Source organism: Pezoporus occidentalis, unplaced genomic scaffold, assembly GCF_034315485.1.
Source record: "Pezoporus occidentalis ecotype Australia unplaced genomic scaffold, CSIRO_AGI_Poc_V1 ctg197, whole genome shotgun sequence".
Taxonomy (NCBI): Eukaryota; Metazoa; Chordata; class Aves; order Psittaciformes; family Psittacidae; genus Pezoporus; species Pezoporus occidentalis.
In genome coordinates, this window is record NW_026913822.1 from 929,920 (window position 1) to 950,077 (window position 20,158).

A 20,158-nucleotide genomic window follows, 5' to 3' on the forward strand; every position below is an offset into this window, starting at 1 on the left:
AGAATCTGGCATAGTTGATAAGGCTTCTGTTGCTGCATCACTTCAGCTTGGTATTTAACAATTAATGACTGTGATATTACATTAGTAAATTCAGCCTGGTTTTTTGAATGCAACAGAACATAATACCATATTCACTGTGTGCACGCTGCTTATCTGCCTATTCCTAATGGCTCCAGCCATTAAAATGTTGCATACCTTTCAACTCTTAACACCAGCAATACTGGAAAAAAAGGACAGACCAAAATCTGTGGTCTCTTCCTCCACTTTTTTGTACAAAGGATGGCCCAAGAATTTACCCAAAATCATTTTGTTTTTTCAGGGACTTAAAAACTATTGCAGAGATATTTTTGTATCTGCAAGATGGCTTTCTCAGTGCACACTTTTTGAAACAAGATGAGGAGCAGAATTTTATAGCAAATTTTTAATGCAAATTTTACAACTACGTGGACATTATATACAGTGATGCAAATACATAGACCTTGAAACAGCATAGTCATGGGCTGCAATTCGTGGTCTAAGGTCCTCACAAAACTAGGCCCAGCTGGTCTTGGATGGAGCAGCCCAGGATGTCCCTAACCTGTGCCAGGACTTGAGTTGAGGCCATGCAGATAGGCAAACAGCAACCTCTTCACTGCCACAAGATGCTGCTTCAAACAGCTGTAGGAAAGGCTTTAGCCCTAGCATATTAAATGGCTTCATATATATGCGAAACATGAATTAATTAATCCTTCTCATACTCTTTTCACAGACTATGCTATTAAACTGCTTGATTAAGCTTTTGATGTTGAAAAGGTCCATATTAACCATTTATGATCATTTTCTGAGCAATTGTGATTCAGTTTTAAAAGTCTGGATTCTTTATACATGGTTAAGAGATAGATAGTGTTTAAAACATATTGACAGGGGGAAAAAGAAAAGGCTTTTATCACGAGAAAAAAATGAATCTGTTCTTAAACCAGTATTTGTGAATACTCATCTGTACCACATGAAATAATAAAATGTTATTCTATTTGCAAGTGCTTGGTGGTTGTTTCTCGTTCCAAAGGAAAATGTCCATGTGGCTAGAGCATCTTTTTGATCAGCCCCACTCACCTGTCATTAACTGAATCAGAAGATAATATCTTGCTACTTATATTCTTATATAGTGCTTATATAGTAATATTCTATATTACTTTTACAGATGCTCCCTTTTTTGCAGGATCCAGAAATATGTGCCTTCTCTGGCATTCAGGAAGAGGAATAACTATAACACCAGCAATGTAAAATTCATCAGCAATCCTTGTGTAAAATGATTTTAGCCACCTTTATCTCCAAGGCAATCTTCAGTGGGATTTGCTGCATGCCAGTATGACAGGTGTTAAATACCTGATAATTTCCACAGCATTGGTAGTCACTGATGGTAAATGAGGTATTATTCATTCTATTTTTATGGGTGAAAAGAACTAAAATGCAGTAGTTATTAGGAAAAAGACATCTCTTCATGTGTTAGTGAATTAAAGGGTAAATCTTGGTGTTCTGTTAAAAACAGAGGCACATAAGACTGTACATGATGGGAGTGCAGGTGGAAGTTGTAACTCCTGTGCTCAAAGCATCCTCTCCATTCCCCACCCAGGCACCACAGAGCTGGAGTGCGGGACTCCAGTCACGAGGTACCTGATCTGCAGCAATCAACAAGTGCCTGGTTTGGGGTTACTTTGCATACACACGGCGGGATGCCTTTTCATATAATATGGTTCTTAATTTTGTTTTTATTTCTAGTTATATATTAGGTGGGGTGGGGAGAGGAGATTTTCAAAGGGTGGAGACCCATAGGGATGACATGCACACTTCCAAAGAATCAGACACTTATTTAGACATAGAGTTAGCAGTTACAGATGACCAACTCTCAGCAGCTGGAAATTTAAGTTCAGCTTTCCCAGCACTTTTTCATCTCAATCTGTTTTATAAATGAGAATGCATTCAGCCTCAGCTGCCTTCTGCGGTACATGTCATGATTTCTCCATTCCTTTCAGTACAGCCACGTAGATGATTATGTAAAACATGACCAAGAGGCCTCTGCTTTATGTAGTAACTTAGCAAGGTGGTATATAAGTGCATTCTATTCATCTGCAGTGAAAAGAAGCAAAGCAAGAGCTCTCTGAAACTGTCACCTTTCATACTGAAACTGCAGCATCTTGCCTCATAATTTAACCCAGGCCAGGCAGAGGAAGTTAATCCTCATGGACCCAGCACAATTCAAAGTACTAAGGAGACCAGCCGTGCTCTGCAGTCAGCAGTGCCCACTCCCACAGCCAGATGTTTCTTGTACAGACACAAGGCTGGTTTATTCTCCATCTGAGTTGTTTAAAATATGGGCTTGTTATGGGGGAGAAAGTAAGCAGATGCTCTGAAGAAAGAGCTTTTCATCTAAACATACACAACTCCTCCAACCTCCTTCTCACACATATGTGTGTTTCTCACCTTGTTTAGGGTTTTGCAGAGTACATACAGCAGTGCAGTTTATCCTGACTTTTTGTGCTTTTCTTCACGAGGAACAAAGGAAGTGTAGTTGCAGTCTACACCTAACTCATTCTAGCTGATTTCTTCTTGCTTTTGTAGAATCCTATTGAGTCTTTGTCCTGGGCTGTGAAGCTGTGCAATTAATGATTTGTTTTACTAGACTACTGGTTATTCTTTAATTGGTGGAAGCTTTTCTGGGCTGAGTTTCTGATTTGTTCTTGCTGCTGTCTTAGTCTTGTGGAAACCCTAAAATGGTGTGCTTTTCCCAGCAGCAACTGGAATAATAAATACAAAATACCAAAAAAAAAAAAAAAGTATTAACTAGAAATGAGCTCTGCTTTTTGTCAGAGTGTTAAACCTATACAAAAATTGCTGTTAAGAGAATTAATGGTAACACTATTATTTAAAAACAAGTATCACCTGCATATTTAACTAAATCTTTTAGGTAGATTAGTCTTTAAAAATTCTGTCAGTGCTTTAATATGCCTTTTGCATACTTATCATAATTAAAATACATCACTTTTCAGTAGAAAACTCCAGTTCAAGTTGCCCTTCAGCTTTACCTTAATAACTGGACTGCCAATCATATTTTCTCTCTGAAATTCCTTTTTAAAAACTTTCCTCTCACCTCACTTCCCTTACCTATGTCTACAACCAAATTTTAGAACAGGGTTGAAAGAAAATAAGCCTTATCTCATGTTGAGGTGGTTTGCAATCATTTGGTACATAGTTAGCTGAAACTATGTTCTGTCACTCAGTCAAGAGCAAAATCTGTCCACAATTAAAAATAATACCTTCAGTGCTTTTTGGCAAATTTGATTAATGTGTTTTAATAGCTGCTACCTTAGAGAGAAAAGATGTAAAACCCCGTAATTGTTTTAAAAGCTTTGAGTCCAGAGCCATGAGGATTTGTAGCCATCTCACTCTTAAACTAGGCGTGACAATTGAAGTAATAGCCTAAATCCACCACATTATTTCGTTGTCTGTCTTCCCGTTGATTTTAGACACTCGTAAGAGCTTAAATTCCCAAAACTGAGTTGCATGATGGAACTAAGACCTAAATCACTTCAGTGTTCTTGGTAGAGTTACAGTAATTCACACTGTGTAATTAGCATTTTGTGATTGCCGGTGGCTTTTGCTGGTGTGTGCTTCACTTTCCCCAAGGAAATGAGGCTTTTGTGGTCTGCATCGGAGTCACCTAGGGGTGTGCAGTTATTGGTCGAGCAGGAAAAGGGGTGCAAATCCTAGAAAACATGACCTTGACTGATCAGCTCTCTGTGGCACAGAAGAGCCTGGAAAGTGGCTGCAGTGTTGTGCTGGAGGTGTGAAATCCTGGTGGGACAGAGGAGCTAGCAGAGCATCTTACTCTTGTCACCTGAAACTAGACAGATTTGTAGTCACTACATGGACAGCCTGAGAAATAAACAAAATATCGAGGGGTACTGGGCTTTCTGAGAGCCTCTAAGCTACAGTTGGGAGTGCACAACCCCTGTGTTTGAGAAGTGTACACAAAAAACAGTGCAAATCAGCACCTTCAGTGACTGTTAGGTTGACTGGCACTCACAAATTCTTGTTCAGTAGTAAAAAAAAGCAAACCCGTAACTGCCAGAGACTAAAAAATAATGGCTAACATGTAGGCAGTCAAGAAGTGTTTTATCTGTGCTATGTCTCATGGACTGCAGGTGCGAAAAGTAGCATTTGAAGATGCATACACCATAATTTTAATGTTTGGCAGATTTCTGTTGGCCCATTATATGAAAAAAATCTAAAGACTGAAATTATATTTATATTGTTCCTACTTGCTTTTATTTGCTTTATAAGACCAAGGCTTAACTACTTTAAACGAACCATCAGTGAACAGTTGGCAAAGAGTTGTCAAAAGAATGAAAATCAGAGCAGTGGATCATAATTTCTTTGAATGCCTCTGTTTAGCTGAATTGCCATCATGGTATTTAGACAAAATTTTGCAGATGCATAATTTTTCTTGCATTTATTAAAATAAGCTGCAATAAAACAACAATTTTACTGCCTTTAAATTCCAATCTTAAATTTTATTTAGACAAATTAATCTGTTATTTATTTGACACGGGAGTATGTTCATTTGAGGTTTGTTTTAACAAAACATTTTAACACATAAAAACACATTGCTTTTAGGCAGAATTGCCAGTTTTTAAAAGGTAATTGTCGGAAACATAATTTCTTTCTGCAGGATAATGGATCTCCCGAAGAACATGCAATTTATGTTTGGGACCATTTCATTTCCCGGTCAGCTGCAGAGAACGTGTTTTTTGTTGCTCACAGTTACGGTGGACTTGCCTTTGTAGAGTTGGTAAGTGTGATTTCTCCATTGTCTTCTTTCGTGAAGTCTTTCATAGATTTCCTAAATTCTTTGTGATCACCATCTTGAAAGCAGCCGCTTAGGAACAATTTTGAACCAATGGTCAGATGCAGATCTGTGAGGATTTCTTTGCAACTGGAAGGCCACTGCATTTTTCTCTGGTTTCGGGTTAGACAATAAGGTCCCAAGTGTTCATGAACCTGGAAGACAAAAGGAAAACAAAACGTATTGGATCCTCCTTGTCCAGGCTGGTGCCAAAAGGCAGCACTCAATGAGTTTCTGCTCCAGGGCAGAAAGACTGGAGGTGAAGAACATACAAGGACAGTTTTAAAGTAAAGTCACATTGACAAATGCACCTTTTTGCATGCAGATTGAACATGAGTGGAAATTTGGGAGTTTTACCCAATTTTGTAGTTTTTCCACAAGGGTCTGTAGAAGTTGCTGGGAAGACTTTTTTGCCATTTATTAGGCTTGAATAAGCCCTGCAGTGATGTAGGCTGGGGAGGACTCTGCTTGGTGTGAAGCTGCCTTATCCCTGATGCTGGGACTGCTGAACATCCAATTTGTTAGTCTTTCATCCTTTTCTCCATAGGCATATGTGTTGACCCCATATAGTATGCAAAGTTGCCTGTTGAATGTGTATACCATTCTCTTAGTGCAATTGTAGTCTCCTCACTTAACTGTGAAATTCTGGTGTAACCAGGGTGTTACCCCAGCATTTTATTTTATTTAGTTTAGTTTAGGTTAGGTTTAGTTTAGCTTCCAGTTTTATTGAAGTAAACTTAAAAAAAAAAGTCCTGTTAATTGTGGAAACATAAATTGCAGAACATTGACATTGGTTTTATAGACACAGGAAGCAGCAGGCGTGTATGTTCATCTTTGTCTGTAACACACTAGTTTAGTCTAACTGAAAGTCAGTAATGTAGTTTCTTCCTGAATGTAAGATGAATGCCTTAGTTAAGAAAAAGCATTCATGAGTATTTTGGTTTTTATCATGTGCTGCTCTAAGTAGCAAGAAGAATCCAGAGCAGGACCACTTGTATTATTTTTAGAACTGAAGATTTTGTTAGCCTTTTTCATTAGTAGAGATTAGGGCAATTTTGATTTTCCTTCTGCTTCCAGAAGAGTATTTTTAAAATATGTATGACATGCACAGATTTGAGACTTGAGAGCAGTTCAGCTGATCATTTTCCACAGTAATTTAGTATCAGGTCGATAAATAGTCTCAAAACTCAATTTTCAAGAGACCAAATTAGTGAAGATGAATAATTCCTTCTATAACCACAACTTTGGGCAAGAAGTAGGTTACATTTGTGGGCTCCTTGGATGCAGTGAAGGGTAGGGAGCATCTCCTCTGCCTTGGTTTTCCTCAGCTGTGATTTTCAGCTGCCCTGTGTGTTTCAGTCCAGGTTATTGTGGTGTGCCTCGTCTGTCCAAAGTGAAGCGTTAGCAGAATATCTGTTGGTTTCGTAAAGACACATTGCTTGGGTCGCTGAATGCCTACAGATACATATGCTTAGCACAGGGCAGGAATAAAAATCAACTGGAGACTTTTCTCAGTGTTTCCTAAACAAAGTACTTATTCAAAGGAGGCTTGGAGAGTTTTTCCATCACATTTCAGTCAATGGCTCAGGGTGGCATGGGTGACAGATGACCAACATGTCATTCCCATTTTGCCTGTTTCTCTTGTCACACTGGTGGATATTCCTTCATTTTGTTCTACTTTAATATGAAGCACACAGATGTTTCAGAACAAGACTTGACTTTTGACCTTGGGGCTTCCAGGGTCAGGGTGCTCAGGGCCTGTGAAATTATCACAAGCTGAGCTAAAGTTTTTATCCATCGCAGGAAGCAACCAGTAAATAAGAAGTTAAAAAGGAGCTTTGTCAGAGAGACAAGATGGTCTCAGTAAGGGTCAGCTTCTGTAGTCTGCTGTCTCTGCAGGAGATGCATGCCTGAGAGGAAGAAGGTAATATATAAACCATTGGCACATGACATATCTGTCATGCAAAACCAGACCTGAAAATTATATTTAATGTCGCCTGATTGTTTTTTAAAATGAAAAAATAAAAATCAAAGGATGTTAGCACCTGGTTTTTGTAGAGATGGTTTTACATCTGAGGTCTCCACTGAAAGCAGTGTGATGAAACATTACATACACTGTAGCAGATATCATTGAAATAAACCCTGAGCTACTTTATTGCAGTACTATTTTTTAATATTATTTTGTTATGATCTCCTTTCACTTCAACTTTATATCCATATGGCACTTAGCAGTTGCAAAGAGCTCTAAAAGATAAAAAGAAAAGAAGCAGCTGATGGCCAATTACTGTCTTATGACAAATACATATTCAATCACTTCACTTTCTTTCCTGCTTTGTGTGGGGGAGATGATGAAGGTGATAAAGCAGCTATGCCATGTAGCTACTCTACCACCTCTATACTTGCTATGCAAGAATTTTGGGTCAACTGATTCATAAAATTGTAGGTTACAGTAGTAATGGGGACCTGTTGCACAACTGCTCCTTATGGGTCCATGCCTCTTACAGGAGAACAACTTGGAGCATATGGGTTTAATTCAGAGTGAATGTTTCTGCTTAGTACCTTTGCATTTTATTGTGCCTACAGGGAAAAAGAAAACAAGCAAAAAAGTAAAAAATCATTTGCTTTTTCAGTGAATATCTTCTAAATTCGCCTTGCTGCAAGGTCTGTCCTGATCCTTTGCAGTCACCTGGACCACAGAGATCACCTTGTCATGGCGTGAGGCTCTCTGTGAAAACCTAATAACCTGGCACAAAGCAGAGAAACCCAGAGAAACCTAATATTAAGCAAAGACTTGACTGTGGTTATTTGTACCATCACATGTAAAATTGGTGTAAAAGGAGGAGAAATTTGTTTACAAACCTTTGGTGTCCAAACCTGGTCTTCATTCCAAATTCCATCCCGCCATAAAAATCAGGCTATGGTTTCATTAAACCAACCAGTAAAACTTAGCTGCAGTTTTCAAATACGTGCTACAGTGTCTAACATTTTTATTGGTCTTTGCAGCTTTTTACTCTAAATTTTTGCATGTCTGCCATTGTGAGATGTTAAGAAAAACAGGTCTGTAATATCATGCTTGAATGCACAGTAACTGTTCACCCAGTTACTGCAATGTAGGCACACAATTTCTGGTCATAGATTACTAAGGGAGTAATTGAAAGTGATTGAACATGTGTGTGGAGTAAAGTTCCACCAATAAATGTAATTAGTTGTATTGTTTATAGCTTGGATTATACATGTTAATCATAACCCATATGCTAAAATGTATCTTAATATTTACTAATTAAAACTTTGTGTAATTGAGGTTTGTAATTAAATGTTCATCTAATAATATCCATACCTAAATTACTTTGTGAATACACAGCTCTAAAAATAGTTGTTGGGTCACTGAGCTCTGCTAATTACCGATTTGGAAAAACTCAAGGCATGATTCATGAACACGTCTCAGCTTCTTACTTCTGTTATCCCTTACACGGTGTAGTCAGAGATTTATTTTCAGAAGCAGCTTGCTGTAGTTGATGGCAAACTGTGGAACTTTCCCAACTCCTAGCTCATAATAATTTTATGAAATTTAACAGAAAGTGAGAATTTCAAGTTGACTGGAGTCAATTTTATATTTAGTTTACAGAAAATAAGTTTCTGGTACAACGCCTCCTTTAAGGTTTTTCTGCCAAACTCTGTGGGTTTACAATTATTTTGCTTTAAAAAGAATATTTTTCCTTGTCATTGCTTGCATGAAAGACCCATGCAGGAGAAAAGATAATGTGTGTTCCCATGCCTTCCTGAGGGCTGGGCCTGGCTGCATATAGAGGGGATGGAAAGGGTGGTCCTAGGAAGCTGGGTGACATGTAAAACTAGCTGTGTCCATCACTGTAGAAAACACATGACAACCACTCATTTCGGAATCACGAGACGAATTGTTAAATCTAAGCTTTCAAAATTGTCAATTAGGTATTCAGTACCCTGAGATTTTGTCAGGATTTCTCCTGCTTGCCTCCAATATTTGTGAGACCTTAGGTTTTGTGTTTTCAAGGGTTTCCTCAGCACCTTACAAACCAGAAGTGCAGCTTTTTTGTTTTCATTTTAGTTAAATAATATCTTTCTAAAAAAGAAAAAATGACAAATAACATGGGAATCGTGAGAAAATTGTGAGAATCAGTAGTGGTATCTCCAACTTACAGCATTCACACTGCTGTAAAAATACAAAGTGCACTGGGGAATGTAATATAATTAAATTAAGAGAAGGAAAGTAGGTTCATTGTTTTTGAGCAGATGAGAAACTATTCATTATGGTCTTTGTCGGCTAAAATGTTGGATGTATATATTGACAAAGGTGTAGATAAAAGCATGTCTGTGTGTGTGTATTTTTAGGTAGCTTTGTTAAAATGAGAGTCCTTAAAACACTCTGTTCAAATTACTGTATCTACTGTAGCATCCTAATTCCATCAAAATCAGCTGATTTTGTCCATTTGAAATAATTTCAAGTCCATCATTTTGAGATATGCTCTGCAATACACTGCCACTTCATTTTGTTGTACTGTGCTGAGTATAGCAAGGACCTGACCCTGGCTAATGCTGATAGGTGCCATAATAATAACAATGATGAACAGACGCTTGCTGAGCTACCTGGGAGTCTCTGAGGCTGCCTCAGTGTTCTGGCACAGGCAAAAAGCAATTTAAGAGCCTTAATGACTGAGCTTTGAACCTGTCATTAGCTTTTCGTTAATTTAATTTCCTGAAATTTCAGATTGAATGGGGGTTTATATTTGGGTTTTTATTTATATATACTTATATAAATATATCTGTCTAGTTCTTTTTTATATTTAGTTTGGCTCAAGAAGTGATGAGCATAGAGCAGATACTGGGGATATGCAACTTTTAATTCCTCTGGCTGACATATTAAATCGAAAAATATCTACTGATGTGTGGCAGAAATAACACAAGATCTGTGATGGTTGTAGGAAGAGAGAGCTGGAAGTAGAAAGCTGAGGAGCAAAACACCTCGGTGACCAAGAACCATATTGTGAAGGATCAAAGCAAAATATCACTGTGCTTCAAGGGTTTGTGCTCATTAAACTATATAAAAAAAAAAAATCTAAAAAGAGGACTTTCTTTAAATGCTGAATGTCACTTGGGAAGCCAGTAAAGGGTGCAGTCTTGCAGCATTATATGGACTTGGTTATATATCTAGTCTTTGGACAAATCGTCTCACCCAACTGTACCTGCTTGTGACATGTATTAAGATCTATATGTATGTACACACACATGCATTTATATTATATACATACATATATGCATATACTGCCCATTTTAACACAGAGCAGATAAACATTTTAGGCCCTGTCAGCCTAAATAAATAAGCTGACAAGGGTACACTGTCATCATTATTTCACTTGCTACCATTCATCATTATTATCTATTTGCATTGCAGTAGCAATCACATAGTAGTTCCTTGTCTTGAAGAGCCTGCAGTCTGGAAGGATCATGTAACGGGAAGAGACAGAGAGATGATGAATGATTACCAAGCAGTTCAAGAGTACCACAGCTGCATGTCCGTTTTCATTCTTTAGTGTTTTAGTTTAAATTAGGGGGAGTAGGCATCCCCTTCCTTATTTCAGCCCCCACCCTCTCAGCCTTGCTACTGGATAAGAGGATGGCTACAATGAAAGCCCAAGCATTGGCCAATTCCAGAACAGGCTCAGGGTTGGAATATTCGTCCCTCCTCATTACCTTCTTTTAGACAGCTTGCTCAGCCTCATTACTTTTTGCTTCCTCTTAATCATTTGATAATGTAGTATCTCATGCTTCACTCAGCTCAGTTCATGGTCTGAGTGCCTCTTCCCCACTTCTTCCAACAGGAGAAGGGCAGTGTTTCATGGGCTGGAAATGGTACACTAAGTACTAATTGAGAGCACTACCCATCCTCACTTAGCATCCCATTGGTCCCTTCATATTATCTTTCTAGTTTCACACCAAAGTTGAAATGCTAATCATAAAATGAACAAAGAACTGGAGATAGGTAAAAGTTAGGGTTACTTGGAGATCCACTTACTCAGCAATACATGTGTGTATCCTAAGGAGTTTGAAGGTCGAAGGCACAGCACTCCCTGCATTTCTTTGTGAGGGTTTTCTGGAGTTGCGTCCTCTCACTAGTTGTGTATTTTTGTAATTTCTTTGCATTGGTTTAAGTTCCACGCACTGCATGGTGAACATTTATTTTTAGATTTCAGTATGAAGAACTTTCTGATCTTTAGCAATTGTTCTTGTACTTCCATCCACTTGGTGCCCCAAATATATATAGCTAGAGCTTCTTCTTTTTTCCTTCTTTTCCTTTGTATGTCTGAATTCAGTGCTGTTTGTCAACATTTCTCTGGTACTATGCTGAGAATTGAACTCCGTATTTTAAGTACAGTTGCTATAATTAGCTGAAGGTGAGCTTCAGTACTTTTGCTCAGCTGTGCAATAAATGGTCTGCTCAATAGAACCAAAACGGTGCTAGATCTTTTTTTTTTCTCTTTTTTTTCCTCAAAAGAATTTGGTACCTGCTAATGTTCATGCATCCCTCAGAGTATTTGAGGGGTCTCAGCTTCCCTTTCCTCAGTGGCACTGAATGTAGTGATGACTTCCCCCCCCAGTAGTATTATTTCACATTCTTCCAAATTAGACCTAGCTACATTGTGGCCCTTGTTGCACAGGATGACAAACTAGATTGTCAAAACACTCCCTTCTGTGCTACAGGCCTGTGAATCTTGGAAGCTTGTTTTGAATTTCTTTCATGCCTTACTTCTCTTGGCAGTTTCTTCCATTTTAACGTCACCTGCAAATTTAATTAATTCCAGATCATTTATGAAGATGTTAAATAAAACCATATTTGGCATCTATCCCTATATGTGATGAGAAACTTCCTTCTGGCTCAATAAATTCCTTTGTATTAGTATTCTTTCCTGCATTGTTTCAACTGTTTTGAATTCTGTGAAACAGTATACTTATCACTCAGTTTATTTTTCATTTCAAATTCTAGCTTTGAAAGGAAAAAGAAAAAATAGCCAAAGCACAGGATTGTGTTCAAAGAACACAGCACTCATCCTTGCACTTGTGTGGATAAACTAGAGCCTATGAAAGCTGAAGGGGAAATGTCTGCGTGCAGCCATCTCTTTAAAATGTGTAGAGTACACTGATGATCCCAACAGTTAACTCCAAGACAATTGGTTTTCCATAGTTTATTGCCTACTAATTTCCTCACTGGCTGCACAAACTTCCCAGAAGTTACAGGTTTTCATCTCTAGATGTGCACCTCTGTTTTCTGCCTGAACTATCTCATACTCATTAGAGCTCTTCCAGACGCTTCTATCCTGAACCTCTAAGTACCTGACACTGCACACTGTTGCCTTATCTCCACTCCTCTGATTTCAGTCCATTTTCAGTCTTTTTTGACCTTCCAAAGTTAATTACTGAGATCATAGAATCATAGAATCACAGAATGGTTTGTGTTGAAAGGGACCTTAAAGCTCATCCTCTAACCCCCTGCCACAGGCAGGGACACCTTCCACTAGACCAGGTTGCTCCAAGCCCCATCCAGCCTAGCCTTGAACACTACCAGGGATGGGGCAGCCACATCTTCTCTGGGCAACCTGTGCCAGGGCCTCAGCACCCTCACAGGGAAGAACTTCTGCCTAAGAGGTCATCTCAGTCTTCCCTCTGTCAGGTTAAAGCTATTCCCCCTTGTCGTGTATGGGTATATGTGATGCTGATATACAAGATGTTAGTATGTATGCTATCCTGCCCGAGTCCTGCTGTGTAAATATAACATCCTCATCTCCTGCTTTTCTGGACAGATTTACTAGCTCTTCACCCCATTCCATCTGATCTTGAGGACACTTCGCCTTCTTAATCTTGTAAAATCTTTTATGAATTTACTTCTTAATTTTCATTTTGTTTAATCCACCTGTTTCTGGTTCTCACCAGCAGGTGCCTGTTAGTGTCCCTCATCTTCTGCAGATGCCTCTTTTTTGACAATGGTACATCAGGACAGGAAAATGAAATATTTAGAAGACCACTTTATGCAGATGTGGTTGTTGCATCTATAAATGGACCTGTGTTGGACTGACTGGAGGTTCAGACAACATGAGTACTGTTGGTTTGGGGTTGGGTTTTTTTTGCCCAGCAGGTGCGATGTGGAAAACCCTGGCATTTTATTTAACTCTGTAGGTTGCTCCTTATCTCTCAAGATTGGTTTGGAGTGCAGCTTAATACTGAAGATTTTAAAACATATGATATCATCACAGTCTAAAGGGATTCAGTTTCTTTTTGAATGTATATATAATGACAATAAAGAAAAGTGGGAGTTTAGGATTTGCTTACAATTGCTTGCAATGAAGAAAGTGGAAAAATCAAACATTTTATTCCCTGACAGGTCTTGTGCATTTAGCTTATTTTATCTGAAATATTTAAATTCTGGTTTTGTTGTGTTTGGGGGGGGGCTTTTAGGGGAAAAATAAATATGGGAAGTCTCACTATTAATTCATACTTGTGTGACATGATCATATGCCAATAAGACTGCACAAGTGTATTGTGTTACTGTTAATTTAAATGTTAATTATGGAGAAAAGTATATGTAGGGCTTCTGTGTGAAATAGTAGAGATTTTATAAGACTTTAAGATCCAGTTTAGTGGATCAACCAGGGGAGCTACAAGTTAATAATATATTAGGCACTGCAAATCCAGGTGGAGTAAAAGGAATCTGAACATACTCTGGTGAAGACAGCTCTCAGACTTTGGCACTGTAAGAAGCAGCTGGAATTTGCATTTTATCTTAGAACTTTCCTTTCTTTAGTGAAGATATGTTACGTAGATCTTTCAGTATATTAGTGACGTATTTTAATATTAATAATGGCATGGCTACCAGTGTTTAAATGTTAAAATAATTCTATTTAAGGGCTTTGCTTTAATGTGATATAAATTAAAAATATGTAAGTAGGTTTTACACACATACTCATTGAGAAAAATGTGCTTTAAACACTGCAGAACTGAACTGAGATTTTAATGACAACTTTCAAAATGTTGGAGTTGTATTTTCTCATAAATACATGAAAAATAAATAGTTTATTTATTTTTCTCTTTTCCATTTTCCAGGGCAAATTTAATGTGAGTCCCAGTGTTAGGATACAAAATGCATGAGGTTTATACAAGCTTGATTAAGCCAAGGCATTTCATTTCCTTGTCGATATGTGGATCCTATTTTGTCCTGTCATGTCTCTAGTCATCTGACAGGAGTATTATGCCTTTGTGCTATGAAGTTAGAAGATTCTAGTGTTCTTTAGAAGCAGAATTTCTTCAGAGGACAAGTTTTTGCAGGATTTCTTGCTTGTTCCAGTTACCCTCCTTTCTTTCCCCATCCCTTTTCCAGGACAGATGATGAATAATGTTTAGGAAATCATTCCCCACAGCTCTCCGTGGGAAGACATGTTATTTTAGCAATTTTGACGTAGTTACCAAGTAGTTGGTGAACCTGTGGGGTCCTGTGGTCATGAATATTGCTTTGTGGACCATACCAAGTTTTACAGTTTCAGGGTGCTTTTGAAGTTTTAATGTTACATGTCAGTTGCTTTGCCTAAGAGCCTAGGTGTTTTCTTGAATTCCTTTAAAACATAGTCTAAAATAGTCAAGGGTATAAAAAAATATAATATTCTTTGGCAGAATAAATTTCAGTCAAAAAAGTGATGATTGTTATATTAGGTCTCTGGTATTTTAGTCCTACAAATGCTAAAACTTTTATTTATTTCCTACATCACCGAGTACTTTACTTGGCAGATTTCAGGAAAAAAGCTCAAAATACGAAAATAACAACACAGAACCCCAGCCTGAGCCCTCTCGGTGCCTACCCCAGCAAGCACATTACTTCCAGAGTTTTACAAAGTGTTAAAAGTACAGATTATGTTTTCTCAGTCTTAAAAAAAAAAAAAAAGGAATTGTTAATTTAACCCTCAGTAATCGCATTTCACTTCTCTGCCATTGCTGTCTACAGCCCCATCAGATTTTTTTAAGCCAGCTGTTGAAAATAACCCAGTTTAAAGAGTTCACAGCTAGAACGTGAGGGATTCATCATTATATATTTACTGTCTGAGGCTGATATAGGGGTAAGGTTTTTCAGATGCCATTGATCTATTGCGCATGTTCCCTCCCCGGGTTGCAGGACGTGCTTCTATTTGCATAAGGCCCTGGGCAAGGTTCTTTCTTGCATTGATTGGCCTGTCCAAGGGAGTCTGATGTGCTCCTGCATTGATCACCCTGTCTTTTCTTGGAAGGCAGTGTTACACTGACTTCATCTCAAACATTCTAGGGAGAAGGGAAAACTTTACTGCAGATGTCTCAATTTTACTCAGTTGTTCCTTTGAGTATAGGCCTTTTATTTTTCTCTTTCTCCAGAATAAGGTTTTTGGGTTTGTTTTTTTTTTTTTCCTTTGGATGTTTTTCTTATAGCACAGCATAGACTACTGAAAATCTATATTAAGTAAAATCACCATTATGTACACCATTTATTCCATGCTGTGTTTTGGGTTTTGTTTGTTTTGTTTTTTATTCTTAAAAAGCCTGTAGCTTCCAGCAAAAATCAAACTATTCTCTCTTCAAGCAGTTCACAGTTATAAGTGGGACTTAATCTAAGACGGTACGTGCTGGTGTCTTTGCTTAGATTAATGTTGCCAGTTTGTAACAGGCATGATTTATATTGAATTTCATGCAGTCTTACAAAAATATTTTAAGGTGGCATCTTCAAAATAAAACTGTAGCTGGGCATTGGTTTTCTTCAAAGTGTACTTCAAGGTGTACTTCAAAGTGAACCAGGCAGGTAAATTGCTGAGCAGACCAATGATTGATCAGCAACGTGTTGATCAGAGAGGACAAATACTTCCTTACAATGCCTTTGTTGTTATTTATGCTGTGTGTCAGGGGCTCGCTATCCAAACCCGGGTTTGGCAGCCGGGTTCTTGGTTCACCCTTGCAGGGGATGGAGGTTTTCAATGTCTGCTGCAATAACAACCCATATTCAAGAGCTCTGAAATCCACCACTGCAATTTCTGAGCTCCAGACATTTGCCTACATGCCTCGTCATGGGAAAGATGCCCGACATTATTGTTCACTGAACTTATTTTTACAGTCAGAAAATTATTTTACACATAGACTCTTCTGCATGCAGAGGTGAAATGTGATTATACTCACAAGGTGGCTTGTGTCTAGTGAATAAGCTGAGATGTGAACTTTGCTGGGTGCATGATAGTACTGCACATTGGTGAAAAATAAATGGAAAGATCTCCTGTCCTACAGAGCACTGAACATCACAAAGCCATTCCTTCATCTTTTTTTTTAAATTTGCTATAGATATTTTTGCAGATGCTGTAGAAGTTTCTTTGAAGGAAATAAGTATTCAGAGATATACAGCTCAGATCATATTAACACAATAACATAAATTACACAGGCAGGTTTTTTATCACTTGGATTATAGTTTCATGTCTTTCACAGAAGCAATAATGTATTGCATTGTATTGTGATACTTTGGCTTAGGGAACATAGTCCTTTGGTCATTCAGTAAAACAAAACTTAGATAAGTATAATTCAGGTAGCATATATGAAATTTCATCTTCATTATCATGCAAATGCAGTGAGAATGTAACATTTCCCAAGATATCATTTGACTATTAGGATCTTTAGAAAATGGCCTCTCAAAGCCACAGAGCTAATATTCCAGAAGAAAGCTGTATAATACCTAAAAATTGTCTATCCTTATTCTATATGAATACCAAATGTAATAGGACAGGCCATTATTAAAATTGCAAAAGAATGTGTTGACCTATTGGTTCAGAGGATCTTTTCTGATTTTTGCATCTATGATGAATTCTGAGCTTTTCGCAGCATAGAGGATGAACATGCAAATACAGATTTCAAAAATCTGCAGGGGGGGGAAAAGTTGGGTAGGAACTGGGAATCTGTTCTTTTTTGTTCCAGTATATAAATGAAATTGGTGGATATTTATACCAATAACTATTTTGTTATACATAGCAATATCCTATGCAAGTGTTATATATATTGTATGACTGCATTGTGCACAGATTGTGCATCCGCAACAGTTTTCATTTATTTTAAGCTGTCTTTTGCTGATATCTGATTCAAAGAACATAGAAGATGGGCTAGGGCTAAATATGAGCTAATCTCTGAAGTGGGGATTGAAATTTGCCTTCAATTCTGAAATAGAAGAAATTTTTAAAAAGAGTGTCTTGTAGCAGTCCATTATCTGTGTTATTCAGCTGGAGAAAAATGCTGGACTTGCTTGTGTGCGTGAACTGTGCAGGGCAACAAGACCCAAAAAATTTCAGGTAGCAAAAGAGATCTTTTGCAAACAGCTTCAGTTTTGGAAAAGAAAGGATGGGACATGATTGTTTATAAGCAATTAAAATGAAGAAAAGAAATCTAATCTCTTACTTCAGGTAGAAATACTCTCCAGGAAAAAGAAAGAGTATCTGTTGTATGCATCACCATGATCTGTGAAACAAAGCATATGCCTAAAGAAAACATGATGAAGATGTATACAGTGCTTGCAAGACTTTCTGATACCCTTCTCCATGAATGTTGTATAGAGAGATTTTTTTCAGCAGATATATGCAGCCCCAAGTGATATTCTGGATGTGTTGAAATAAGTGTTTTGAATGGATTTAATAATTGCTTGATTGCTGGCATGAGGAATAAGAGTAGGTTCTTTTGCTGATAAGGTCTGACTGGAACAGAGAAGCACAATGTTGAAAACCTGTACTTTTAAGTTTTCCTGTGAAAAATACAACTTCCGTGGCAAAGTGACATTTTTCTGACAGAGGACTGATGTTTTCCAAATAAGTACATATAGAATAAAATTCCAAAGTCTGTGCTTATTTTTATTTTTACTTTGTAAAATCATAGTGTTCAGAAACCGGAGAAATTACAGATGATGTCTGACGTGTCATCTCTCTTCCATGTCACTGAGACATTTTCATTTTATAAGCATGTTGCTGAAGATACAAGGTGGTTTTTTGCTGGTTTACTAGGGAAATCTTTTCAAAGTCCAGGTACTGTTAAACTGACAGATACCATGTGGCAATTAAGTGTTTTCAGCTACTTCATTCCCACCTGAACGTTTTTACTCTCTGTGCATTATATATACGTGGTATCTGCCCTTCACTCAAAACCTTTTGATGATCTTACTGGCAATTGTCCATCACATGCAAGATACTCTAGTGCATTTTTTAAAAGACATTAATTAATGCTAAATCTCTCTTTTTTTTTCTTTTTTCTCTTTTTTTTTTTAAGTTAAAAAGGGGCATTTAAACAACAAAGACTTGATCGAGAACCCCTTGACACTTGTGATCTGGTGCAGCACTCAGAGCAGGGAATTGATAGAGCCTGCCGTCTCGCTCCAGAAATGCTGATTTTCTATCACATTTGTATTTTGAGGAGAGGCTGCTCTTGTGCAATACAGGCTGCTTAGCACCAGATTTAGTGGGGTCACCCTTTTGAGCCCTGCTCTATTGCCGAAAGGGTAATGGGTTGTAGTGTTCGTAGGAATAGTGCATAATAAAGACAAAACAATTAGAACTGTTCTGCTCTGCAGACTCTCATATTGCTTCTCACCACCTGTCTTTCTCTGAGAAAAAAAGAAATACAAATGCAGTTGTCATATTTAAGTAGAGGCTAAATCCTTATTTGGCTGGACAAAACTGATTTTTGTTGCATGGCAATAATTGATGCCATAATTTGGTGTATTTACATGAAAATAATGATGTAAGTTATTATTTGCATTGCTTTGGATTGCACTTCTTTTGTATGTACTCAATACATTTTTATATTTTGCAGCATTCTGCTAAGTACAATCTAAGTGAAGTTTTTTACTCTAATTGTGAAGCAAGTGCCATAGAAAAAAAAGAAATTTGAAATTGCAATGCCGCTATATTTGGTAAATTCACATGAATCTGTGGAAAGGGATAGCAAGTCTATAGTTTGTAACCGCACAAAATTGAAATTAGCTATATAATGCACATTCCTGAAGATACCTTATTTTGAAAGAAAAAAAAATATTTCTGCCTTCTGCTTCTCTTTCATACATACTAAACTTTTTGCGGTTTAAACAAACATTTCTAAATCATGTAGTTCAGGAGATGCATCCCATAGGAAAAAGTATCCGCCTGCATTTGGTGAGCCAAGCGCACACAGGCATATGCCACAGCATGCGGTTCTGTGCGTCCCCCTTCCCGTGTACATGTTCACACTCAACCACACATAGTGTGTATGATTGGTATAAAATCCTTAATAAGTTTTAGCACAGTAATTTCTAAAGCATCAAAGAACCATTGATGCTGGTAATGCAGGAGGTGTGTTTCAGTCCTCTGTTTCCCCCTGACCTCTCTCGCACATCAACACACTCCCCTTCAATCACTCCTCTTCCATTCAGATGTATCCCAAGTGAAAGTTCCCAGCCTGTCAGCAGCAAACACCCGGTGCGTGCCCTCGCACATCCCTGTCCTCCCTTTCCTGCTCAGCTGCATACTTAAAACAGCAGAAGTGCCCATATCCACACCCCACCCCCCCCACTGCCCCTCGAAAAAAAAAACCTCTGTTTTGATTTTAACCCTCTTTGCAGTAGGAGAGATAATAAGTGATGCTGAAGGGATGTTGGTCTTCAGGTCCCTCTTTTCTTTCACTGTTGTCATTCGTGGCCCGCCAAAGCCTGCTCTGCCTGGCCTCAAATGGTGAATGGTTGTAAATAACAACCGCTTTCCTCTGCAAAATTATCTTCTGTCGGCCAGCCAAAAGTGTAACCCGTGTCATATCTTCTGCAGCGGGCTGACATCCTCAGGCACGAGGGATCAAGCGTTGCTGCGGCAAGCAACCTTGTCTGCTCTTCCTTGAAATAGCCATTAGCATCTTTGCGTGAGAAAGGGGAAAATAATACAGAATTTCCCAAATCCTGCAATGTATAACTGCAGTATATAACCCTAAAACTCCCAGCTCCAGACCACTTTGTGCTGAGTTGAACTGTTGCCGGGGTTCGGGATGGATTCCCTGGGCGGCAGCACTGCAAGTCTCCTAGAGGAGAAAACGTTCACTGATAGCAGCCACAGACACAGTATCTGCTGTAAAATGCAGCTGAATTATCTCAGTTGCTGTTGGTAACTTTTTCAGAACACTATATTAATGCTAAAATCTAATGACAAAAACCCCAAATCTGTTTTTCATGGCCACATTCTCTTATTAAGCCTC

At 38.1% G+C, this 20,158-nt stretch overlaps 1 protein-coding gene across 3 annotated transcripts in view; it reads left to right on the forward strand.

The window, feature by feature from the left end:
• Positions 1 to 20,158, forward strand: part of ARB2A (ARB2 cotranscriptional regulator A) — a 290,980-nt gene that overhangs the window by 169,588 nt on the left and 101,234 nt on the right. For 2 of the 3 annotated variants that reach the window (XM_062617506.1, XM_062617507.1), the window contains exon 8: positions 4,709 to 4,828. The exons of the other annotated variant lie outside the window; for it this stretch is intronic. In XM_062617506.1, coding sequence (XP_062473490.1) covers positions 4,709 to 4,828 — 120 coding nt within the window. The remainder of the gene's footprint in view (positions 1 to 4,708; positions 4,829 to 20,158) is intronic. 3 annotated transcript variants of the gene reach the window in all.